This window comes from Nannobrachium achirus (assembly GCF_963921795.1).
Source record: "Nannobrachium achirus genome assembly, chromosome: 8".
In the NCBI taxonomy this organism is placed as follows: domain Eukaryota; kingdom Metazoa; phylum Chordata; class Actinopteri; order Myctophiformes; family Myctophidae; genus Nannobrachium; species Nannobrachium achirus.
Genome location: NC_137817.1, coordinates 57,060,566 through 57,088,360, shown reverse-complemented (window position 1 = coordinate 57,088,360; position 27,795 = coordinate 57,060,566). Strand labels below are relative to the sequence as shown.

Here is a 27,795-nt window from a genome sequence, read left to right as displayed (position 1 = left end):
GATAACAGACGGAGAGCCTCGTCCAATAAAACTACAACACCCATGTTTCCCTGCTGCAGAGGGGGCGGGGCGCCCAGAGACTCGCGGGTAACTTTCACTGCGTGTGTTTGTGGGAGGATCCGGAGGAGTGAGTGAGCACTGAGCAGCTCTGTGTCGACTAGGGAAACGAGGGTAGGGTGATTTCTCTATTTCATATCGTCTATAAGCTCCAACAGTGATGCAAATATCTGTTTTCTTTTGGGCTAAATTGAAGATAATAGCTTAATGTAGCTACTATAATGTCAGCTCACAGTATGGGCTCTCTTAAAACGTGCATGCTTGTCTTTAGCTTGACAGCAAGCTAACGTGCACCAGTAGTTGTTGTCTGTTGTGCATGCCCCACAAACCATTGATTGGCATAACAGAGCTGCTACCTTTGAATGCATTTTAAATCTGAGTAGTGGTTCTTAATATACTATTTAAATTGTATTGAGAGAGAGAGAAAAAAACAATGCTGCTATTGTTCCAAAAGCTTTATACCCTGTATATATAAAATGACACACTCCGACATACAGTAGCTCTGTTTACACACTGCTGTACCCCTTCCAAGGCTCCAACTGTATATTATGTTCCCCATTTTCAACTGTTTTTTTATTATATTTTGACACTTGCTTTGGTTTTATCATGCCAATAAAGCTCCTTAGAATTGAAATTGCATGAGTCACTCATGACTTATTGACAATGACATGTTTACGTAGTTTGAGACCCACCAGTGTTATATTTTGTACCTTTACTTGACTACTTTTACCCAACTAATGTTATACATGTATGGTGTGGCTTTCCTTCATTGTTTATAATGACATTAATCTTTGCAGGTGATTTCCAGGGGTGTACAGCTGTCTCTCTGTCCCATTCAACATGTCCTCAGAAGCCGGCTTGTGAGTTTGCTTTTGATTCATTTTAATGAAAAGTCTTATATTTGTTTTAAATGAGAAAGATAGACCTGTCGTTGATCTCGAAAGGGAAATGACTGAGGTGTCATCATCACTGTCCAGTGTAGCAAGAAAAATGTGATCTGGTGGAGGTACAGTAACAGAAGAGGGATACAACTAATAGATTAATACATATAAAAGTATAGAAATGTAATAAAGATTTAAATCAGTTAGTAGACACTAGACAGAGTAATAATGATTATGAATACATACATAAGAATGATACACTAATAGGTGAAAGCTAAGGTTCAAAATACTGTACGTGAATGTATAACTTTTGATTATCTCCAATGAAATGTGACATTTGAATTACCGTCACTGATACTTGATTTCCCATCAGATCCATTCAATCTAGTAAATTAGCTACTTTCTGTCAATAAATTCCGCTCAAGTGATTATTTTTGGGAGTGTTGGAGTTTAGAAGTGCTCGTGGGAAATCACTCAGCGGTCCTGTGTGTACCACCTGGTTCTAAATGTCACATAATGCAGGAGGCAGCGGGACATTGCGCTATTGAAGAGTTCAACACTAAGTTAACACTAAGTTCAACTCTTAGAAAAAAAAACCATGGCTGCTCGAATTTATTGGCAGAAACTAAAGTAGCTCATAACATGTCTACGGTGGATTTTTCTGAAACAAACACTTTGCATATAAAAAATTCAAGCTTTCCATAGAGCCGCAATATTGGAGAGTTTGACGTTGTTAGATAGCAAAAAAACGGTTTTGATGATGCGGCTAAGGTTCCAACTTCAGTAGTCAACCGTTTGGTTAAATGTCTTAACTGAGCGTTTTTCTTTCCACGTTAACAGAGATGATGAGGATACCTTCAAGATCCTGATCGCCACAGACATCCATCTTGGTTTCCTGGAGAAGGATGCCATCCGTGGCAATGACAGTTTCGTCACTATGGATGAGATCCTACAATGTGCACAAAAAAATGAGGTACTTTATTACACGGCTTGGTTGAATTCTTGATTCTGATTGGTCAATCGCTGAAATCAGCAGTCTGTTATTTCTTAAACGGACCGCTCCGGCCTATACAGACCGATGCCTAATCAAAGGCTCAGAGCACCTGCTGCACTCAGGTTGCACTGCGTGAATTTTGTGCCGTATCCAACTAAACGTTGCTCTCAATAACGAAAAAACATTGCATGGATGCACCTGGGACGTATCCTCAGTGATAGTAGCCCAAGCTCATCTGGGTTTCGGGTCTCGCAACATCATACCCCTCACCTGGGTGACCCAGCCGGTGTTGATCAAGTCCCGACTTATGTCCCAGTAGCTACCCACGATCAGTCCCTTTAGGGAAAGACAGGACCATTCACTCCACCACTCCAGAACTACTCTGCCAAGACTAGGAAAGGAAGTCTGGCGCTTGGAAGGACTAGGCTCTGTGGATTTACTCCTGTCCGGGCCCCTCCTACGTCTCACCAAGAATGTTTTTAAAAATATTTGAAGCGAGAAATAGAAGATGCAGTATCAGAAAATGGATTCTATTTGACCAACACTTACTTGTTTTCCGAAGGCAGATTACTGACAATCATTTTACACTTTAAAAACATTTCTTGAAAATAGTGGAAATAGCTGATCTACAAGCCTACAACGCGCCACGAAAGTGACTCGTTGTAAGCTTGTAGATCTACTATTTCAAAATTGTCAACATGGAAACGATTATGACGATTATGCAAAATTATTGCGATTGTCTCAAATAATTGCGATTAGACGATTATTATGTAATAATTGTGACCGGCCTATTCTTCTGTCTGCAGGTGGATTTCATCCTACTGGGAGGAGATCTCTTCCATGACAACAAGCCGTCGCGGCGCTGCCTCAACACCTGCATCTCTGCGTTCAGAAAGTACTGCATGGGGGACTCTCCCATCCGCTTCAACATCATCAGCGACCAGGCTGTCAACTTCCACTCCAGCAAGTTAGTCCCGGCTGCTTCCTCTTGTGTGTGCATTAGAGCTGAGAACAGGCTGATTTTTCTTTCAGCCCGAAGCCCGAACGTTACTGACAAATTTCTGTCCAACCCGAATCTTATTCCGACCATTAATTACCAGTAAGACTCCCTAATCGGGGAGATAAGCGACCGTCAGGTCGCATACACAAACTTTAGAGGGCAATGGTAGCCAATGAGGAGGGAGGAGGGAATATGTGAAATGGGACAGATCCATGTTGATGACATGACTGTAGAGAAACTGTGCGTGATTGTAGGGCAAACCTGTAGGAGCAGTGTCCAAAAATGTGTTTTAAAAAAATCGTCCAGATGATGGCGCTAGATGGTACAGATGCATTTTGGTGACATGACTGTAGAGATACTGTGTACCGCTTTGTGTGATTTTTAGGGCAAAATCTGTAGGAGTAGTGTCCAAAAATGTGTCTTGCAAGAATGAGCCTAATGTTGGCGATAGAAGAAGGCCATGTGAGCAATGAGGGGTGGAGGTTGTGGTTTGGCAGCCAGGGAGTGTGTGCAAAGTTTGGCATGGATCGGGGCAACTGTGGCGGAGATATGAGTAGGGGAAAAGTGTGACGTGACGGACTGACTGACAGAGCAGACAGACTGACTGACAGACAGCCGGTGGTGGTTTTGATAGTAACTGCGACTTGACGGTCGCAACTACTGATTTAGACCAATATGTAGGTGTAAATGAATTCTGCCATGAATCTCTGTAACAATTCTTATATTTTTTATAAGGCTCCCTCATTGTATCACGATATATACAATATCTCTGAAAAGGAATATCGTGGAGACATTGTATGATCTACACGATATCCTGATGTTGTGTTCTTGTGCAGGTTCCCCTGGGTGAACTACCAGGATGAAAACCTTAACATCTCCATCCCCGTGTTCAGTGTCCATGGAAACCATGACGACCCATCTGGGGTGAGTTTCTGCTCGTGTAGCCACAGTCTCCCAATGCTATATAGCAAGGGTCTTCAGCAGGGGGTCTGGGGCCCCTAGGGGGTCCTCAGAGTTACTACAGGGGGTCCTCCAAATCTTTGTGTGATAGAAAAGTTATTTTTTATCCTTTTTTATATTAATCACTTGAATCCTAGCGTTCATATTCTGTAAACTTTAGCCGAAAATAGCCGATCTACAAGCTCACAACGCCTCGCAGTGCGAGGTGTTGTGATCTTGTGTTTGGTGTTGAGGGTGGTGTTTGGTGTTGAGGGGAAAAAATTGCAGACTAAGTTAATAAAGTTAATAAAGTAATGACAGTTCAAGTGGTTAATTATCTGAAAACACAAATTGACATGAATCCAAAATACACTGATGATTGTGCTGTCAAACAATGAAACCATATGGAATCCATGAAAAGGTTGTGGGGGTCCCTGCTTCATCTCTCTCTCAACTAAGGGGTCCATGGCCTGAAAACGTTGAAGACTCCCGCTATATTAGAGTTCGGAACTACATCTCCCAAAATCCGAGTAACGGAAGCTGGCAGTTCTGTTCACATATTATTTCTGCTAAGCAGCAAGCTATATTATATATATGCTTAGATGGTTTTGATTTATATTTGGATAAATGTGCACGACTGTAAAAACGAAACAGAAGTGGAGAAGAGGCTTCACATCTGCTTTATCACCAACTCATGATTAGAGCTTCCGTTCCCCAGACTGAATGACGAGAGCATTTGCAAATTGTAGGAGGCAACAGTCTGGCCACGTGAGACTACAAAAAGTCAGGTTAGACCATAGACTGTAAAATATATGGACGAAGGGAACATGTCACGTGCCCCATTGGTTTCTACTGAAGCCAGCTTTTCCGCAAATTCAAATCCACCATGTTGGAACTTCCGGTCCCTAAACACCACTGAAAACTACTGCTATTGGCTGCACCTGCAGCGAGGGCAGGTGTTAAACTCATGTTGTGTGTTTTCTGTGCTCCAGTCTGAAGGTCTGTGTGCACTGGACGTGCTCAGCTCATGCGGCCTCCTCAACCACTTTGGACGCAACCACTCAGTGGAGAAGATCGAGATCAGTCCCATCCTCATGCAGAAAGGCAGCACCAAGCTGGCCTTGTATGGGATCGGTAGGTGTCTGGAGGAGAGCGCCATTATATTTTATTGTGATAAATCGTATCGTGGAGAATGGAGATTTAATTTATCGTGATATCGTCCTCCGTCATGCACAGGCCCTTCTTGATGTCAATTAATCTTTTTAATATAGTTTTTTAGGAGCATGTCATGTGGTCTACCTGCACAGCCTTTGTGATCTACTGGTAGATCACGATCTACCTTTTGGGCATCCCTGATTTAAACCCTCTATAATTAGTAAAATGGAAATAATGTACTTGATAGTCTTTTTTTCACTCTCTACCAAATCTCTTTGCCAAAAAATACGCGCTGTGAGCTTGTAGATCGGCCATTTTTTGGCAAATGTTCCGCCCCAGGATAATGGATGTTGGGGATATTTTTATTATCGAGATAATATCGTAAATCACAATTTCTTTGGTCACAATAATCGAAATCATATCGTCCCATCCCTAGTGTGGTGCCCTGCTAAAATTCCTAAAGCATAACTTTGGACTAAGGTGTGTGTGTGTGTGTGTGTGTGTGTGTGTGTGTGCGTGTGCGTGTGCGTGTGTGTGCGTGCGCGCGCGCGTGCGTCTTGTGTGTGATGGTGGCTAGGCTCCATCCCTGATGAGCGCCTCTACAGAATGTTTGTCAACCACCAGGTAACCATGCTTCGACCCAAAGAAGACCAGGACCAATGGTTTAATCTCTTCACCATCCACCAGAACAGGTGTGTTTGGGCGCATGCGTGCGTGCGTTCATGTGTACTGTACTGTAGGGCATTCACGAATAGTGATTTTGAGTATTCGAATTATTCTACCTCAAGTATTCGAATAGTCGAATATTCGACAGGACTGGCCAAACTATCAAATATTAAGTAAGCAAGAGGCAAACCTTGTGAAAATAGCCGATCTACATGCTCACAACGCCTCGCGTTGCGAGGCGTTGTGAGCATGTAGATCTGCTATTTTCACAATATTTATCTGTGGAACCGAGTCATATTAAATCTGTAATACCTACAATTCCTCTTTAAAAATTAAAATAAGCCAATATTTGACTTTGGTGAACAACGTCGAATAGTGACTTTGATATTCGAATATTCGAATATTCTAATATTTGGTGAATGCCCTACTGTACTACTGTATATCAGAAGTATTTGTCTTTTTCAATAACTAGCCAGTTTGCTATTACTGCCACATTTACTGTAAGGACACTTAGTGTGCTTTGTCCCTGTATAAAATAAACAGGTAAATAAAGAAATACAAATTATAATAATAATAAATAAATAAGGTACTGAAAGTATCCGTTTGCTGATAGAATCAACATTATCTTATATTATATTCAAACGTCAGTTTGAATAAGGATGGACTAAGGATTTAATGGTAAATGCACTGCATTTATATAGCACTTTTCTCCAAAGCGTGGCAGAGGAAACCATTCAAGGCACCTGGCACCACCAACCACCTGCTCATCGGAAGCAGTTAGGGGTTCAGTAGTCTCGCATAGCCAGACTGTTGACTCCCGCGATTTGCAAATGCTCCCTTCACACAGTCTGGGGCGACGGAAGTCTTATGATGAGTATGGGATAAAGCAGATGTGATGCACCCGCTCCCTTGGTGCAGTAGCGATGAAAAGTCCTAATGGAAGCATTATGTATTTTTTTGGGGCGTGTGTTTCTGTTACGTTTCCAATGGGACCACAGTTCTGTGCAGCAGTGACTATTTCCGATACTCGCTGTTTGGGAGCTGTCGTTCCAGACTTTATAGCATTCGGAGATTGTGGAACTGGAATAGTTGTCTGGCTACGTGAGACTATGGGTTCAGTGTCAAGGACACTTCAACACGGAGCCGGGAATCGAACCTGGAACCTTCAGATTCCAAGACAAAATAAAAATAAGTATACGTTTTGACATTCTGTGTGTCTTCTTGTAGAGCCAAACACGGTCCCACTAACTACATCCCGGAGCACTTCCTGGACGACTTCCTGGACCTGGTGGTGTGGGGTCACGAACACGAGTGTCTGATCAACCCCACCCGGAACGAACAGAAGCTTTTCTACGTCACGCAGCCTGGCAGCTCCGTGGCCACGTCCCTGTCCCCTGGAGAGGCTGCACAGAAGTATGTGTACACACACACACACACACACACACACACACACACACACACACAATTTGATTTGCATCAAGAGCCACTGTACACATGTGGGTCCCCCCAGGGGGGTCCCCAAATTATTTTGGGGGGTCCCCAGATGATTAACTCAATGTGCGACATTGTTTTCTCATTCAACATTAAACAAACCAACATCAAGTTTAAGTTTATGGAGGGTATCTGTACATTTCTAAAGTGACAATTTGAGGACTTTTTAAATATCTCTAAAATGACAAATTAAACACTGGCCAAACTGTCAATTATTAGAGGCTGAAATTGTGAAAATAGCAGATCTACATGCTCACAACGGTTGTGAGCATGTAGATCTGCTATTTTCACAATAGAACCGTGTTATACAAAATGTAATGCCTCACCTCTTAGTGCTCGTCAGGGTGGGGGGGGGGGGGGGTCCCCAGTTAAAATATGCCTGAAAAGGTTGAGAACCACTGCTGTACAGCAAGTAGGGCTGACCTTCGAATACTTTTTTCATAATCGAAGCTCCTTCGAAGCTTTCTTTCGAACTTCGAAGCTTCGATGACGGCGACGGGGGGGGGGGGGGGGGGGAAGCAAAAGTTTATCGGTTACATAAGTGATAACCGTTAAGGAAATGTGTTTAAAAATGCGCGATTTACACAATTTTAAAAGGGAAAACACACCAGTTTTTTCCTCGTAATAAAGCTCCTTATTTTCATTAAATAGTACGACAATACAACGAGGAGGAAGAAGATACGAATGTTTTCTATATTAAAGAAAAGTGTTTTTGCACTACAGTAGGATTGACATAATCACATCACGTCTGTAATGTAACACACCGTGGCTGCAACAGCAAACAGCAGCAGCGCGACTCAAGAGCCCTATATAACAAACAGATTAACTCCCAAGTCCCAAGGTGTACTGTACACGCAAATGTAATAGTATATTTTATAGTAAATAATTGCACTGCAGTGTGTCTGATTTAGCGTTCCACTCATCAGCCGAAAGCTGACGGTCAGGCTCAGACAACGTAGTTCTCTATGCGGGCGCGACTAGTGAGCTTGCAGATCCGATATAAACTTGTAATCATCAACACCACGACAATGTAACCCTATAGCAAGTTGTTTTTAAGCTCTTTTGTCCTCTTTAAAACGGGATCGACGCTGACGGGGTCCGATTTGTAAAATCCAATTGTCGCTATTTGTTTCCATGCGTTGAGTTGTGTGTCTGTCAGCGTGTGGAAGTGTGCATGGATGTTACACCGACAATGGTTTGGTAACGAAATGTGACTGCATCGCATAGTTGCATTGGGTGATGATGTTACTCAGACATTGGTGTTACACATTTCGGTGCCAAACGGATGTCGGTGTATATGTGACAGCGCGCTGTCTTTTTTCTTTTTTCTTTAACACGTGTGTGAGAAGGGGGTGACGCTATCATGCTAGAGTGGAGCGAGGCGCATGCAAGCTAAGGCACGCGGCCCCCCCCAAAGGACAAACGGCCGCGGCCGATTATTCGAATTTATTTTTCAAATTCGAATACCGTGCCTTCGAACGAAGCTTCGAATATTCGAATTTTTTGGGTCAGCCCTAACAGCAAGGGTCATCAACCTTTTTGAAATGAAGTGCCATGATTTTATTTTCTAGATAGTCAGTGTGCCATGTCAACATACACTGTAATGAAGACACCCCATCAAAATTCGGACATATTTTGATTGTCAGGACATTGTTATAATGTGCTATGAGTCTAATAACCCATCTATCTCCCCGACTCCCTCCCTCTCCAGTCAAAGTTCTGCATTTTAATAAGTGTACGGTAGAATTGTGTGCAGGATGTAATTTGCTGCAAATTAGGTGACTTAATTAAATTGAGATTGTTTAAAAATGTGATTTTAATTTAAAATATAGATCCTCTCTCTCTCACACTTCTGCCAGTGTGCCAGTGATCACCCTGCCAGTGTGCCAGTGATCACCCTCCCCTGTGCCAATGTTGGCACCCGTGCCTAAGGTTGCCTACCCCTGCTGTACAGTGACCCATTAAGACCTGAGGTCCATTCTACAAATGCCTTAAATCAGTAGTTCTCGTCCTTTCAAGATTCAAATTTGTTTCAAGATGTAGCCCACGTTTACCGGAATGCATTTGGGGATTCTCTTCAGCTTCAGTTAAGTGTCCACTTGTGTGAGATACTGTACTTACTGTAGGTGCAAAGCACACCCGCGGTGCAAAGTCCGGCAGGGGGAAAGAAATTGGAGCGCAAGCCACGGTGCACTTACAGTAAGTGCAACTCCCTGTATCTGTGTCACATGGGTTTCACCACTACCCCACCCCCCTGTGTGACAGGTCCTGATTCATTCTATGCACTCCAATGGGACAAATGAACGTGAACAGAGATTACAGTATGACCAATTCTTTCGCGTCATAGTCACCCAAGTAAAAATTGGAGGCATTGTTTACAAGCCTATATATCTTCAGGGGAAGATAAAGGTAGATAGCCGAGTTGGCGAATGACGCCTGCTGTCATTTAGGACAGTGGTTCTCAACATTGTCAGGCAGCGACCCCCAAAATATTCATATTTGAAATGGGGTCCCCCCACCCTGACGAGCACTTACATTTTGTATATCACGGTTCTATTGTGAAAATAGCAGATCTACATGCTCAGTTGCTCACAACGCCTTGTTGTGAGCATGTAGATCTGCTATTTTCACAATTTCTGTCTCTAATATTTGACAATTTGGCCAATGTTTAATTTGTCATTTTAGAGGTATAAATTGTAACTTCTGAAATGTGAAGATACTCTCCATACACTAAAACTTTATGTTGGTTTGTTTACTGTTGAGAGCGAAAACAATGTTGCACATTAAGTTAATCATCTGGGGACCCCCCCAAAATAATTTGGGGACCCCGACCCACAAGTTGAGGACCACTGATTTAGGAGACCATTTACCATTCCATAACATTGTCGCAGCTTGTAATGCTTCTGCAGCATCTTTGTTATAGATTATTTTTGGTTGAAGGTTCCAAGTATATCAATTGTATGGTTTCGTCAGCGTTCCCCAGCTACATACAGGTGAAGCACTGCCTGTAGTTCTACTGACTCGTCACTGGGTGGCAGTATTACATTAGGTTGCTACAGAGATACAGATACAAACATTGGAAATGAATGAGAAGTATGGCTGAAAATGGGCAAATGGGTTTTCCTTTTTAAGAGCGTCAATGTTGTGTGTATGTTCTGGGTTGGAACATATTTTGTTGTGTGAATGTGGTTTTGCAACTATCAATTATTTAATCTATCGATTATCTTTTTTTAATCTTCTCGATTCCATATCAGTCAGCATGTATCAGTCCACACAATTGTATTTATTTGTATAATAACTATTAATCAACTCAAATTAGTGTGATTAACCAATTAATATTATTTCATACTTAGTCATGCAATGGTGTCACACAACATGTGATGCATTCTGAGCTTTTAGATGGGATATTTTTGCTATTGTATATGTAAAAAACAGGTTGTGTATACTGTCCCTGTTCATGACATGTATAACAGGCAGTATGTTGTTATGTTCTGGTCAGGGTGGGACATGTATTACGTGTACGTATGTTGTGCTGATCCAGACTTTGGGAGGTTGATATGGTGATAAATATCGTTGAGACTCCACGATATGCATTTTCTGAGCCTTGTTGAATTGTTAATACAGAGATTCATTGCATAATTCATTTAATCCTGCATTTTGGTCTAAATCGGTGGTTCTCAAACTTTAAAATGTCAAGGCCCCCCCGAAACCAAATTCATTTGTACACTGTCAGAGTTACATTCTTGTAAGGGTCAATTTAGACCTCCCAATATATATAGTATTTGAATATAGTATTTTCAATATGACCTTTCCATAGTATTGATAATATCGATACTCAGTTTTTACCTCTCTCATTGGTTTACACCAACGTTACTTTTATGTGTATCCTTCCTACTTTGGCTTATTCCTAGTTATTTTAAAGTGCACTACCATCTACCTCAAGAAGTTCTGTATTTTTATTTAAATAAAAATAAACATTTTTGCACTAAAATCGCCGTGGTTGCGTGGTATCGAAAATGGTATCGAGTATCGACATGTTTAAAATATCGTATCGAAGTTAGAAATCCAGTATCGTGACAAGCCTACCCTGGATACAACTTGTAAACATATTGTGATATTGTATTTTTCCATATCGCCCACCCCCCAATCCAGACACATAGGGCTGCTGAGGGTGAAGGGTCGTAAGATGAACCTGCAGAAGATCCCTCTGAAGACGGTGCGTCAGTTCTACTTCCAGGACGCGGTGTTGGCCGACCACCAGGACCTCTTCACTCCTGAGATGCCCCTGGTCTCTAAGAAAGTGGCCGACTTCTGCCAAGCCAAGGTGAAACACACACACACACACACACACACACACACACACACACACACACACACACACACACACACACACACAAAGAGAAAGAACATTTTCTTTTTTGTTACGTCTTGTGTACTGTGTGCTCGTCTTTGCCAACGGGTCTGAGGCCCTAAACTAGATGCAGAATAGATTTTCTGCATCTAGCTCAGGGCTTAACTCAAATCTTTGCTTCTGGGGGTCCCTGGAACAAGATATTTTGAGATGGGGGTCCGCGTTCAAATACATATCATTTTGGGGGTCCTTGACATGACAAAGTTTGTGGGTTGAATCGGCCAATATCAGTGGTAAAGACCCCCAAAATGATACATGTATTTGGCCACGGACCCCCATCTCAAAATATTTTGTTCCAGGGACCCCCAGAAGCAAAGATTTGAATTCAAAATGTTGACGACATTAAATTTGGTTCTATTCTGCATCTAGCTTAAAGGGATATTACACTTTCAAAGTCATTTTATCGTCTAATCAGGCTTTTATGAACACCCTGAACATTTTTTAATTTGCTTGATTCAATATTTAGATATTTGATGTAAATGTTACCAGGCCCGACACGCCCAGGCCCTCTCCACATACACACCCATTGTAACTTCAAACTCCATTTTAACCATGATAGATTCATTAAAAACACCCGTTGTTTTTTCTGGTGACTCATACTACCCTCCTTTTTAACTTTTTTCATTAATTTTTAATAATTATTTGGGAAAATGAAAAATATTTAATACAAAAATGGATTATTAAAAATAAATGAAAAAAGTTATCGAAAAAACACGGCCTGCTCACGTATTAGGAGGGTAGTTTGAGTCACCAGAAAAAATAATGGTTGTTTTTAATGAATTTATCACGGTTAAAATGGAGTTTGAAGTTACAATGGGTGTGTATGTGGAGAGGGCCTGGGCATGTCGGGCCTGGTAACATTTACATCAAATATCTAAATATTGAATCAAGCAAATTAAAAACTGTTCAGGGTGTTCATAAAAGCCTGATTAGACGATAAAATGACTTTGAAAGTGTAATATCCCTTTAAGGCCTCAGACCCGTTTGTCTACTGGTGCATATAAAAGAGTGAAATTCCTTTGTTCACACATACCATCCGTTCAAGCACCATTGTTGTTGTCTCACAGGTGATGGAGATGCTAGAGGAAGCTGAAAGAGACCGACTGGGCAGTCCTCTCACTCCAGAGAAACCTCTGATTCGTCTCAGAGTAAGAGTTAATCTATATCAGGTGTCTTCAACAGGGGGTCCGGGACCCCTAAGGGGTCCTCACAGTTACTACAGGGGGTCCTCCAAATATTTGTGTGATAGAAACTTTTTTTTTCTCCTTTTTTATATTAACCACTTGAACCCTAGTGTCCATATTAGGAGAACTTTAGACAAAAATAGCAGATCTACAACGCGTGAGGCGTCGTGAGCTTGTAGATCGGCTATTTTTGGCAAAGAGGTTTGGTGTAGAGGGCAGACCTTTTTAAGTATTGACGGTTCAAGTGGTTAAATATCTGAAAACACACATTGATATGAATCCAAAATACAGTACACTGATGATTGTGCTGTCAAATGATGAAACTATATGGAATCTCTGAAAGGGTTGTGGGGGTCCCTGCTTCATCTCTCTCTCAACTATGGGCTCCTTGGCCTGAACACTTTGAAGACCTCTGATCTATATAATTAAATGATAACACTAAAGGGGCCTGACCGATGTGTTTGTGCCTGATGCCATGACGACACATTGAGGTTAGACAACACATTCCATATTTGCATTGGGAAATCTCAATCGTACATAGTGACATGAGTGTGATGATGTGGTCTGATTAGACCATTCTAATATAGGGTAAGGGCTCCTACGCGGCATGGAATTAGATTTTGAGTACTTTCCAGTTTTGGATAAGTATGAAGAATATGGAAAACGTTTGTTTCAAGGTTGTGCTTTATTGTTACGTATTTTGTACAGGTACAGATACATAAGAGTAACATTTGTTTTTGTTTGGCATCCTTCATACAATGCAGTGGTATATCAAAATAACAGCAAAGCACATCTAATAATAATAATAATAATAATCTAAAAGGGGTAATAATAATACGTAGAAAGATGAAAAAAGAGAGTGCAAAAGACCATCCTCAAATGTACATGTGTATACAGTTTGGCATATTTTCCAGACTATTCCAGACTATTGGGTCTGTCTAATAATCAGAATGAATCATGCAAGTACAGTGTTATTATCGGGAGGCTTAATGAAATTAACTCATACATAGCACCGCTCACTTCACACTGGGTGTGATTTATTTTATTATATTATTATTTACTGCTCAGTGCTCTGATCTGATTAGTTCTGGTTAGTCTACTCCAGGGGTTCTCAAACTCTTTTATACCACGACCCCATATTATTAGGGACTTTTTGGGACGACCATCAAATTAATATCTGTCTAATGGTGTTGAACTTGTGTGTACATCAATAAACCACAGAGCTATAGTTGCCTCTACGTCTGTGCTTTACATCACAGGTGTGTACTGTACCAAATCCAGACATCCTCAACCAAGTTATTTTGAAAGAAAATGCAGCAATAATTGAATTCCATACTGTTTATACATGGATTAGCATCACAAATAATATTCATTCAATCATTCATTAATTCATTCAATGTCGTAAGGGACAATAACACAGTTTGTTCACTTCCTCTTTGGCAGAGATGGTTGACAGTGGAACAAAGTCCAGTTCAAAGAACTTTTGTTAAACAGTGTTTACACGCATGTTTTATGTTTTACTCCATCTAACAGCCCATCAAACAAAGTCAGTGGACTTTAGCTCTCTTGTACTGTACATGAGTTACTGTACGGGTTGAAGTAGGGATAGCCAAATGGAGAACTTTTCTTAAGACGTCACCGTTGGGCCTTGTCAAGCGAACAAAATAAGCGAAGATTCGTCAAAAATAGATAAACATTAAGCGAAAAGCGTCTGTTTTTAATATTTGACAAGAACAGCAAAGCACTATATAGTGCTGTGCATTGAACTTTATGGGTTTGGTATTAATTGATTTGTTTAGCAGCACAGTACAATTATTTGGCACATAATACAGTAGCATCGTCAGAGAATATGTTAGCGGTTGGATTTATTGACATGATAAATATCTCTACAATAAACATTTGAATCGTCTTTGTTCCCAGGTGGACTACAGCGGAGGGTTCGAGACCTTCAACACATCTCGTTTCAGCCAGAAGTTTGTGGACCTCGTGGCCAACCCCAAAGATGTGGTCACCTTCCTCAGAGTGCGTGAAAAAAAGGAGGGGGGCATCAAAGGTCTGAATGTTGATCATAAATCCCCTTTTGCATTTGGCCAGTATTTGCAGGGTTTATGTATTCACTGTATGTTAACCCATTTAGGCCTAGGATTATTGACTGCTTTAACTACTGATAAATAGCAGATATACAAGCTCACAGCGCGAGCTTGTAGATCTGCTATTTTTGAAAAAGTTGTGAAAATGTGTGCAAATCTTTGAATATATGTATTTTCAAAGTGAACGTTTGTAACTCAAATGTTGCTTCTGGGTGGTCCCTGGAACTGGATATTTTTAAATGGGGGTCCGTGGCCAAATAAATATCATTTTGGGGGTCCTTCACATGAAAAGGTTTGAGAACCACTGACATAGTGGTCTCTCAAGAACAGACGAACTGAGCTCCATTTAAGTGAAAAGGACCTTTTCTTTGACGATGGCTGGCCAGATTGCTGACATATACTGTAGAAACATAGGGTTTTCAAAAAACCTTAGAAGGATTCAAAAGACACTTATAGAATAGATTTTTCAAAAATAGCAGATCTACAAGCTCGCAGCGCGGCACTCGGTGCCGCGCTGTGAGCTTGTAGATCTGCTATTTTTCAATAGTTAAAGCATAAAATAATGAAACACAAAATGTGTACCCGTTCTGAATGGGTTAAAGTCTAACTTACTCTCCCTCGTACAACGGTTTCACACCGTCGCGCACAACAACGGCATTATGAAGTATAAATACGGCTTTTCGGTACTGTACATGAGGCTAACGTTGTTATTCATTCCAAAGCGCTTTACATAGATTGTGCATTACCCGTTCACACACATTCATACACCGATGGCAGAGGAAACCATGCAAGGCACAAACCTGCTCACCGGGAGCAACTAGGGGTTCAGAGTCTTGCTCAAGGAATCTTCGACACTAACTCTGGGGGAGCCTGGGATCGAACTGGGAACCCTTCGTGCTCTAATGACGGTTTCTCTACCCCTGAGCTATGCCGCCCCCTGTATATGAGGCTAACATTGTTATTCACTGTATATTTACTGTAGATGAGGCTGACATTGTATTTCATTGTATATCGTCACTGTATGGCAGAAACCTACATGTATATCCATATTCTAACGTTTTTTTTTTCCTTCCATAAATGAACGCCTCACTTGAGCATACTACAGTATCGCACGAAAACATCAAAAGTTGCAGATCTGCAACCGTCATTTCTTTGTATATTTAGGTTATGTGTCATATCTGCCATGTGCAACTTCAAAGCCTACAAGCCAAAAAGAAATGTAATTATCAAAAACACAGTTAAATCGTTAATCGCAATTATTTGAGTGACAGTCATGTAAAATGTCATAATTGTGACAGCCCTAACTGCAGATGAGACTAACATTGTATTGCATTGTTTATGTAATGCAGATGAGACTAACTTTGTATTTCATTGTTTATGATATGTTTAGATGAGGGGGATGACATTGACTACAGCCAGGTCCTCAGAAACAGCGCGGTGGAGGGTCTGCGAGTGGAGGACCTTGTCCAACAATATTTTGAGGCAGCTGAGAAGGTATGAAACCAACGCATCTAACGTTACAATACCCTCCATTGACATTGATATCTGATTGTGTTTAACGACGATAAACATTATTCTCAAGTTTTATTATGTCCAAGTGTTTGAGTTGGGGAGTGCTGGTTTTAACACTTAACCCTGTCATTAAAAAATAGCGACTTACAGGGTTCCCTGCCACCATTTTGTTTTTAATGTGCATGATAGTGCACGGATCATGCACCATGTGTGTGCGTGCCGTTCACAGCTTTCAAACAAAAAAGTCTGCTTGGAAATCCGTTCAGGCATTCATGAGATAGCAGCCATCATGTTTTATCCTTATGTAAACAAACATGGCCACCACGTTTGAAAGATGGGATTGTTCTGGGGGTCAAATATGCATTTTGCGACCGCGATCATACCTAGCATGTAGTAGGAAGTTAAAAAAATAAAATCATCATTAGCAGTATAACGAAAAAACATCGCTTGGATGCACCTGGGACGTATCATCAGTGATGTACCCAAGCTCATCAGGGTTTCGGGTCTCGCAACCCTAACCCCTCTCACTTGGGTGACCCAGCCAGGGTTCGTTTCGATACGCATCTCGATACTGCCAGCGATACGATATATTAACGATACGTTGAAGCCCCGGACGATACGATCAGCGGACGATACAATCAGCGGACACCGGACAGGGATGTTATAAAACTAAGTACTAATCTTGCATTTTTAACCCGAGGGGCTGCTGCTGCATAGTTCGTCTGTGTGCACATACTTTGGTTCGTTCACTCACTGCGCTGTCTGGAAGATGAATTCAAGGCACCTCGGAAACATAGGATAGTATGAAATACAACATGAAAAAAACAGATGCATAGCACAAACCCATAAGACAAATATGGGTAAATTCTCCTTCTACAACACTGCCACCCAGGTGTGGAATTCCTTCACCACCTCCCTTAAAACATGTAGCTCGCTGTCCTCCATCAAAACTGCCCTGAAAACTCACCTTTCAGGAGGCCAGAGAAGGAGGTAGTTATCACTTCTCCCAGAGACAAGCGAGAAGTGAGCACCCCTCCCCCTTTGTCTCCCCTATCCTGTACATAGTGTTTTTAAAACTGCGATTTCATTGAATGTTTTCTTTGCTTGCTATTTATTATGTCCATGAATTAAATACTGATGGCTTCCAACGTAAAAAAGACTGTAAAAGGTCTTATTTGGGATGTTCCTTTTAGGCAGGGTGTTTAACTGTACTTGTACTGTACTACATTTCAATTGTATTGACTATACTTGTACTGTTCTCCATTTTTGTCTAATAAAACAATCAATCAAAATGCGACCGTGGAGTTTACCAATGCAGAGATGCAGCGAACGATGCGTCGCAATTTCAGCTCCAATTGCACCGATGCACACTGAATGAACCGATGCACTCGCATCGCTCACGTTTGTATCGTGATTACGATCCGTATCGATTAATCTCTGCATCCTTAATGTGCATGTCTCCAGAAGGGCCAGCTGTCCCTGCTCACAGAACAGGGCATGGGGAAGGCCATCCAGGAGTTCGTGGACAAGGACGAGAAGGACGCCATCGAGGAGCTCATCTCCTTCCAGCTGGAGAAGACACAGCGCCACCTGCGGGCCAGAGGGGTCGTCTCTGAACAAGACATAGACTCTGAGGTAGGAGAGGAGAGGAGATGGGAGGACAGGGTGGGTTGCAGAATGTTTTTACATGCTAGGCAAACACTGCTGAGAGACTAACGTGAATCGTCTTTTCATTCAGATCAAAACTTTCAGAGACGCCAAAAAGAACACAGCGGAGGAAGAGGAGGAAATCAAAGAGGTGATTAATGAACACATTAAAGCACAGTCCGTACAATCGTCTCCTATTTGCCATAACAAAGTCACATACTGTACTGTACATATGCACCGCATTAAAACAATTTTATTTAACTATCATCATCAATATTTAATGTCAATGGTCTTTTCTGAGGTGTCTGCCCTGAACAAAACACAAATAACCTTATTTGACATTACCAAATGTAACCAGACGTGCAAGGTAAAAAAAAAAGCCTTTCTTTGACTGCTTCAGAATGAGACAATAGGCAACAAGGAATCTTTTTATACTCTGGGAAAATATTCTTGTTTGACGTTGCTTTATAATAAAATTTGTCCTCTGGCCGCATTTGGTCCCCGGGCCACACTTTGGACACCCCTGGCGTAGTTTTATGCCAAACAGACAAATTGAAACACCTGTGTTGGTCCTTAACTTTTTTGCTGCCATTTTAAACATAGCTGAACTAAGCAGCTGCCAAATTGTCCTTACCTTTTAACGTGGGCACGCGCACGCATCGTGCACAATCTGTGCGCGACTCATCTAGTAGACGTGTAGACTTGATGACAGCTTTCGAATAAAAAAGAAATCCATTGAAATAGACATATCCATTGCCAGGCTTACATAAAAAAACATTGGAAACAGCCAGCTGTGCGCTATGGTAACGCGTGGACACGTCCGCGCACAAAGCGCACGATATGTGCGGGTATCATAATACAGGCGTGTAAAGACTGCGTCAAAGTTTCCAAATGCAAAAATTGGATTGAAAAACGAGCTTACCATCGCCGAGTAGCTTCCTCTTCTGTTACAATGTAAACCAATGGAGGGTCAGACCGGATACGGAAACCTAGATCCGGTCAAAACCGGAAATGCGGCAGACCTAAAGAGTCAGAATCGGCGAAAAACAGCGATCATACTTTTAATTGTTTCATAATGATTAAAGGCGAATTAAATCTTCGGGCTCCTCGGGCAGGGCGGTACAGCGGGAAATCTTCGGTTTGCTTGGGGATCGCGGCAAATGAGTTACAGGGTTCCCACGGTCATGAAATTCCTGGAAATATTTTGAGATTAGAAAAATATTTTTCCAGTACTGGAAAAGTTTTGGAATTTATCAAGGGCCCTGGAAGGTCCTGGAAGAAATAGCTATGCATTGTCTTTGGTTATTGATTTTGTTAATACCTCTGAAATGACAAATTAAACATGGGCCAAATTGTCAAATATTAGAGGCAGACATTGTGAAAATAGCAGATCTACATGCTCAACGCGAGGCGTTGTGAGCATGTAAATCTGATATTTTCACAATAGAACCGTGTTATACAAAATTCCTCAACTCCTAGTGCTCGTCAGGGTGCCGGGGACCCCAGTTAAAACATGATTATTTCGGTTGTCACGGCCTGAAAAGGTTGAGAACCACTGGCATACACTACCTGTCTTTGGGCATTGTGCATAGGAGTAAGCGACTCGTTATTGAGCTGAATTATTGTTATATAGTCCTGGAGATTGGGTTAAATATTCTGGAAAAGTTTTGGAAATTAATTGGTAAAAATGTGTGGGAACCCTGGAGTTAACATGGCCCTTTAGGACTACAAATGCAACCCATGAATACCCTTTAGGACTACAAATGCAACCCATGAATACCCTTTAGGACTTCAAATGCAACCCATGAATACCCTTTAGGACTACAAATGTAAACCATGAATATCTATCTGTCTCTCTCTCTGTCTCAGGCTATGAGCAGAGCCAAGGCGGTCCGTCTGGAGCGGGGGGAGGAGTATCCTGAGGACGAGGACGAAGGAGGGATGGACATCGCCATGGACTCTGATGAGGGTTCGGCGGCGGCCCCACCACCGCCCCCCACCCGAGGCAGAGGGAGGCCCCCTAGGGGAGGGAGGGGCAGAGCTGCTGGGAGGGGCAGAGGTACGTAGGGCTGTCACAAAGTATTACATAATCGGTAATCGTCTAATCGCAATTATTTGACATAACCATTTGACATTATTTTTCATAATTGTCATAATCGTTTCCATGTTGAAAAATGTTCATATATCAAAAATAGTAAAAATAGCAGATCTACAAGCTCACAACGCGTCGCATCGGCTATTTCCACTATCAATGTTCTTTTTTTTTTAAGTGTAAAGTTGTCAAATATGTCAGTAATTTCTTTGTATATTCAGGTTATGTGTCATATCTACCATGTACATCTTAACTCATTGAGTGCCTATCCCGAATTAGTTCGGGATATATTATCGTATCACAGAGTGCCTATCCCGAACAAGTTCGGGATATAAAAAAAAAAAAAAAATTTTTTTTTTTTTTTTGAAAAATTTTTTTTTGAATTTTTTTTTTTTTTTTTTGGACCCCATCAAATCTGGTGAACATGATTTCAATCGCGATTTTGCATGTTCCACCCCCATACAACCCCATCTAACATACAGGGCAGCCATTTTTGGTTACATTACATGTAAAACATAAGGGCGATTATCTCAAGAATGCCTGAACGGATTTCCAATCGGATTTTTTTGTTTGAAAGCTGTGAACAAACTGCACAAATCCACTCCAATGCAATCCAGGATTGCATTGGATTTTTCAGAGCTCATTCTTCTCTGTTTTTTTCCCATGCATGAGGTGTGCAAGGTTTAATCATGGCTAAGTTGACGAAAATAAGGCTTCTAAAATGCTTGGTAGCCAATAGCTAACTTCAAGCTAACTTCATCCTCTTCCTGTACATGCAGTCATGCACAAAGGAAAGTGTTCAGGCAAGTCATGGCTGCAGGGCTTCTGCATATACCAGCATATCTCTATGGGATTTTCTCTGGCCACTGGGCGCCCTCTAGTGGTGAAAGGGGTGGCACTAAATGAGTTAAAAGCCTAAAAGCCAAACAGAAATGTAATTGTCAACAACGAAAACACAATTAAATCGTTAATCGCAATTATTTGAGTGACAAGTAATCGTCATGTAAAATGTCATAATTGTGACAGCCCTAGAGGTACGTTCTTCTTGTCCTTTTATTTGAATTAGATTTTATTTTTTGGGGGCGTTTTCTGCTTGACAGCGACAGTGCGTAGAGAGAGACAGAAATGGTAGGAGAGAAGGACAAAGGACATCAAACAGGGGTCTTCAATGTTTTCAGGCCAAGGACAACTTGAGAGAGAGATGAAGCAGGGACCCCCTCTACATATTGTATAAATGCATTATGCAGATTTTTATCGACTTGTTTGACAGCACTGTCGTCAGTTGGATTGTTGGATTCGTGTTAATGTTTTTCCAGACATTTAGCCACTTCAATCGTCGATACGTAGTAAACTTGACCTTTCACTCTGTACTTAGTCTGCTCTTTTCGACCTACACCAAACCTCTTTGTTCATGTTCATGTCCATATGTGTTGAAATATAATGTCCATGTATTTGCTGAAGAATCACAGTGTTTATTTATTCATATCCATAATATTAACTCTTTCCCTTAAAACATGCACTATTGAAACGTTTCACACAGATGTAATTTCTTTGCTAAATAGTTACTATATCTATTTTAAATCATTGAATGGAATCGTATTGCCATGAATGAACCAATATCGTCCATGTATCGTATGGTCAACCGTCTAGTTACACCCCTAGTTCATACTGTCTGGTTCTGCCCGTCCAGGTGCCGCTGATGCAGAACCTAAGCCGGCCGGCAGGGGTCGGGGCCGGCCCCCAACACAGACCAGGAACATCATGGAAGGTACAGTCGACCTGTCACGATGATTATTACACCATCGTCTGATCGCAGTTATTTGACATAATCACAATTGTTTTGTCATAATCGTCATAATCGTTTCCATGTTGGAAAATGTTCATATATTTTCAAACAATTTTCCAAAAAAGTGGGAAGAGCTACAAGCTCACAATGTGTCGCATCGTGACGCATTGTGAGCTTGTAGATCGGCTATTTCCACTATCAATGTTAAAAGTTAAAATTATAAAGTATTTACAGGTTATGTGTCATATCTGCCATGTGCAACTTCAAAGCCTACAAGCCAAACAGAAATGTGACTGTCAACGACAAAAACACAATTAAATCGTTTGTTAATCGCAATTATTTGAGTGACAGTTAATAATCGTCATGTATATAATTGTGACAGCCCTAATGGAAGGTAGCTGTGGTAGCTGTGTGTGCACACACACACACACACACACACACACACACACACACACACACACACACACACACACACAGCGTGTGTGCTAGCCAGAGGCTTCAACTCTAAATCCTTGGACATCTTAGTACGTTTTCACCTGACTCTTGACTTTCCCCTCCTCTCAACATTTCCTGCTCTGTTTCATATCATGGCTATATTTTCCATCTCTCCCTCTTCTCTGTTGCTCTCTCTCGCTGGGCAGCATTCCAGGCTTCGTCCCAAAGGCCGTCTCGGAGTCGGGCCACTGCACCCAAGTCCTCCTATGCAGACGACGTAAGACACACACACACACACACACACACACACACACACACACACACACACACACACACACACACACACACACACACAGACAGTGTGACAGCTGCTGAAAGTCGGGGTGCCATTAACTTTACTATGCAGGAAAAAAACACTCAATAATACATCTGCATGTGAGGTTTCAAACTAGGGGTTTTGCATGATTCTGAATCCATTGCAAGCATTTGTTTCGCACGAAAAGAACTCCTCGAGGCTAAAACGGCCCGCTTTTAGCCCAGGGAGTGGTAAGGAATTTATTCCAAGATGTTATTAATATCCCATGACATGTCTCATTCATTGTTTTATCCGGTTTACAGTTAACCATTGATGACTCTGATGAAGATTTTCCCGTAATGAAAGCCACCCGAGGCAGACCCAGGTATGTTTTTTGTTGTTGTTTTCTTTTTACTCGTATCTGATGGTGATTCACATGAAGTTGCTCCTTGGTGTCGCAACAGATTGTTGGAGAATGTACTGGGGAGTCTGACACAGGGGCGTCACACCAAACTCTGGGCCCTGGGTACAAGGATTCACTGCGGGCCCCCCATGAATGTTAACTATTGAAAAATAGCAGATATACAAGCTCACAGCGCGGCACTCGGTGCCGCGCTGTGAGCTTGTATATCTGCTATTTTTGAAAAATTGTGAAAATGTGTGCAAGAAACCCATGTTTCCATGTCAGTGATGCTCAAATTAAAATCATGTGAAGGACCCCCGAAATTATATGAATTTGGCCACGGACCCCCATCTCAAAATATTTAGTTCCAGGGACCCCCCCGGAAGCAAAATTTGAGTTACAAATGTTCGCTTAAAAAACACATATTCAAAGATTTGCAAAAATGTTCACGACTTTTCAAAAATAGCAGATCTACAAGCTCGCAGCGCAGCACTCGGTGCCGCGCTGTGAGCTTGTATATCTGCTATTTTTCAACAGCTAAAGTTACTAGGGCGGCGGGCCCCTCCACCTTGGGGCCTAGTCACTCAGTCCCACTTTCCTACCCCTTGTGACGCCCCTGGTCAGACATAAAGTATGAAGTTGCTTGGCCTCTCTTGTAGCGATGGGACGATAAGCGATATTATGGTTTATCGTGATAAAAAAAACACCCACAATAATCATATTTAATTTATCGTGATATCGTCCTCCGTCATGCACTGGGATCAATTCACCTTTTATTTGCCGAGCTGCATATCCGGTAGATAGATAGATAGATAGATAGATAGATAGATACCTTTATTATCCCAAGGGGGAAATTCAGTTGTCCAGTAGAAGCACAGCAGTATACAGTTATTTACAAAGTTACAGAGACGTAAGAAAAGATAGATAAGAGGAAAAAAAAACAAAGACAAGAGCAGTACAGTACCAATAAAGAGAAGGTGCATCAATAGAGGGGGCGAATAATATATAAGTATATATACATAAAGTGTCTTGCAAAAGAGACCATAGCAGTCAATGCTAGTTAGTGCAAACAAGTATCTCACTGTCATTGTTAAATAAAGCAAAAATACTCAGAAACTACCAACCCTCTATAATTGGTAAAAGGTACTTATAATATATACATACTTGATACCAGGCCTGGAATTTCATAATTTTAGGGGTAAGGCCACATGGCCTTTGATGTTGTCCATTTGAGGGCACAAAGGCCAAACGCCAGAGCAAGAAGGCCATCATTAATGATTGCGTTTAAGGGTTAAGGATGATTTTAAATGTAATATGTAGACCATCTGAAGTGAAATACATACATTGTGGTAGTTACAATCTGATCCACGCTCAGCCCTGCACCAAGACACTCCATTGGTTCAAAGATGGGGAGTTAAGAATTCAGAATCTCTACAAAATACACTGGTGTCTACATATTGACAAGAAAGAGACAGAGGAGAAAGTGGTAGAGTCAGCTGGGGCATTAAGGCCACTTTTTTTGAGGGGCACAAGGCCAAACTGAGGGGCAACGACGGCCATGGCCTTCAAGGTCTCCCTGAAATTCCTGCCCTGCTTGATAGTCTTTTTTTCACTCTCAAATGTCTTTGCCAAAAAATAGCCGATCTACAAGCTCACACTTGTAGATCTGCTATTTTTTGGCAAATGTTCCACCCCAGGACAATGGATGGATGTGATTTTGATTATAGTCCCCTCCCTACTCTCTTATGTACAGGGTTCCCACGGTCATGAAATTCCTGGAAATATTTTGAAATTAGAAAAATATTTTTCCAGTACTAGAAAAGTTTTGGAATTTATCAAGGGTTCTGGAAGGTCCTGGAAAAAATAGCTATGCATTGTCTTTGGTTATTGATTTTGTTAACACCTCTGAAATGACAAATTAAACATTGGCCAAATTGTCAAATATTAGAGACAGAAATTGTGAAAATAGCAGATCTACATGCTCACAACGCCTCGCAACGCGAGGCGTTGTGAGCATGTAGATCGGCTATTTTCACAATAAAACCATATCATACAAAATTCCTTTACTCTTAGTGCTTGTCAGGGTGCCCGAGTCCCCAGTTCAAATATGATTATTTTGTGGGTCACGGCCAGAAAAGGTAGAGAACCACTGGCATACACTACCTGTCTTTGGGCATTGCGCATAGGAGCAAGCGACTTGTTATTGAGCTGAATTATTGTTATATAGTCCTGGAAATTGGGTTCAATATTCTGGAAAGGTTTGGGAAATTAATTGGTAAAAATGTGTGGGAACCCTATATGTAATGTGCGCTCTGATCTTATGGTCCCAGGACGGCCCAGAGCTCCAGTGCGTCCTCATTCTCCGCCAGAAGCCAGAGCCAGAGCCAGTCCTATAAAGGAGTGGCATTTGATGACAGTGATGAGGATGATGTGAGTAGCTTCTCTTTATTTAGGTTTTGTCGTTGCATTTCCTCTGCATTTTTGTTATAGTAGGGGTAGGGGTGGGCGATATGGTGATAAATATCGTTGAAACGATACAATGTCTCCACGATATGCCTTTTCAGAGATATTGTATATATCGTGATACAATGAGGGAGCCTTATAAAAAAATCCGGTTGAATTGTTAATACAGAGATTCTTTGCAGAATTAATTTAAACCTGCATTTTGGTCTAAATCAGTGTTTCTCAAACTTTAAAATGTTAAGGTCTCCCCTTAACTCTGACAGTGTACAAATGAAACCAAATGGACCCGTAAGGGTCCATTTGGTTTCATTTATACACTGTCAGAGTTACATACTTGTAAGGGTCAATTTAGACCTCCCAAAAGGAACCCAGAGAGTCCCTGGACCCCACTTTGAGGACCACTGGTCTAAATGGTCCGTTACTCCTGGTTTTTGTTACCTTGTAGGTGGTTGTACTGTTAAGTGACTTGAAAAATAACCATAAAAACCAACATGAAAAAGAATCGTGATAAGATCGTGATACAGCTTGGAAAAAATATTGTGATATTGTATTTTTCCATATCGCCCAGGATTAGTGAGATATCGAGTGAAAAATGTCTTAACGATGTGCTATTTCCAAGTAAAGCGAAACGTGAATGCTTGCTGTGGTTCCGTATTATGTTTTTGACTGATATGGAAACATATTAATGTGGTTGTAAAAAACTCAAACTATACATTTTCGCTGTGTGTGTGTGTGTGTGTGTGTGTGTGTGTGTGTGTGTGTGTGTGTGTGTGTGTGTGTGTGTGTGTGTGTGTGTGTGTGTGTGTGTGTGTGTGTGTGTGTGTGCGCGCAACAGCGCCCCTCCCTTAACATGTGTGGTCAGAAAAGGTTACTGCAGGGCCAGGCTACGGACACGGAGACATACATACAAACAGACAGACAGACAAACAGACAGACCCACACACACGGCCACGTATAGGAGCGTTGTGACCACCGCTCAAAAAATATATATATTTCTCGTATAGACGTTCAGGCCTGTAGCTCCTCAGCCGCTTGTCTAAAATGGACGGGGTAAAGAGTGTGGAACGCGCGGAACACGCGTAGCACCTTCGTAGCGCGATCTTGCACGCACATGCACGTTCGCCGACGCTGATTGCTTAGGGAAGAATTGCTATGAATGGCTATTTCTGCTGTTAGCTAGCCAGGGGAGGGGGAGGGGTGATCGAGGGCTGAATAAGTGGTCTGGATGACTCTCATAGGCACAGACACAACGACCTCTGGTGGTTAAATGGCGATCAGCGCCATATTATTATCTAGATAGAAGCAAATTCACATAAATGCATTGGTCAAAAGGCATATTTAGCGAATGCTCTTTTGAGGCATAACACACACCTTTTGGAGCATAACACACACTTACAACTTACTTGGTTGGAAAGAGGAGGAGGAGATCTTTATTCTCATGCACATATTTATATATGTAGGTGAAAGTACAACATATTTTTTGGTGCCCCAAAGAAATTCAAAAATATTGAAAATGGCTGGCACCAGTTTGATAGACTTCAAATAAAATCTGGCAGTCAGTGTGTTTTAAGGAATGTCTGTTTGGATTCAGAATTTCAGACCATCATTTACCTATTATTGCTTCCCTTTTCCATCATGTTATGGTCTGTATTATCTGTATAGATTAAAAACATTTAGAAAAGAGAAAAAAAACTGTATAAGTCCTGACCCTAGATGTTGCTGTAATATAGCTAGTTTTTCCACTTTTTCTCGTAACTCTTTTTCTCTCTCTCTTTCTGTCTGTTTTTTTCTTTCAGGACGATCCATTTAAAGGTCCCACACACCGTGGGAGGAGATAAAACCACAACCACGTTTTAATGTGAAATCTCAGCGGTTCCCAAGGACTTTTTTTAGTTTGGGTTATTTTTATTTAGCACACTTGTAGCTCTCTTTTTATTTAGCACACTTGTAGCTCCCTTTTTGCATATTTATTTTTGGTACTACCTGAGCGGACCAAAAAATAGAATATGCGAAAGGAGAGCTAACAGTGTGCGAGCTTTTATTTTTATTTTAGTTTGAAGTTCAGCACCTCGTCCTGCCTTTAAATGGAAAATGGTTGTGCGCCTCCTTTGATCCTCGTTTTGACCTAAAACCTCCCCATGCAGCGCTCACACTGTCACCACCTGCTGGCCAACTTGAGAACTGACCCGTTATGTGCCTGGCAGGCTTTGTTTAACACTACCCAGTGTTGTTTTGTTATTGGTCTGTGTTTAGACCCTCATGTTCTGATGAAGAACCAATAAATGGTTCTTTTT

At 41.5% G+C, this 27,795-nt stretch overlaps 1 protein-coding gene across 1 annotated transcript; it reads left to right on the top strand.

Annotated features, from left to right (window-relative positions):
* Nucleotides 1–121: 121 nt before the first annotated feature.
* LOC308289352 (double-strand break repair protein MRE11-like) lies at nt 122–27,696 on the top strand. The gene is made up of 20 exons (XM_080731041.1): nt 122–171; nt 855–917; nt 1,779–1,911; nt 2,739–2,899; nt 3,769–3,856; nt 4,864–5,005; nt 5,604–5,718; nt 6,920–7,105; nt 11,336–11,507; nt 12,662–12,742; nt 14,699–14,831; nt 16,259–16,362; nt 17,845–18,015; nt 18,119–18,178; nt 19,897–20,086; nt 21,810–21,887; nt 22,547–22,617; nt 22,959–23,020; nt 25,369–25,468; nt 27,298–27,696. Exons 2-20 carry the CDS (start codon nt 898–900, stop codon nt 27,337–27,339), a joined length of 2,109 nt encoding a protein of 702 aa, XP_080587167.1. The 5' UTR covers nt 122–171; nt 855–897; the 3' UTR covers nt 27,340–27,696.
* The last annotated feature ends 99 nt before the right edge of the window (nt 27,697–27,795 follow it).

Coding starts and splice junctions, on each gene's coding strand:
- LOC308289352 (XM_080731041.1), top strand. CDS start 898: ATGTCCTCAGAAGCCGGCTT. Junction 918..1,778: donor ATGTCCTCAGAAGCCGGCTT/GTGAGTTTGCTT, acceptor CCACGTTAACAG/AGATGATGAGGATACCTTCA. Junction 23,021..25,368: donor GCCACCCGAGGCAGACCCAG/GTATGTTTTTTG, acceptor TTATGGTCCCAG/GACGGCCCAGAGCTCCAGTG.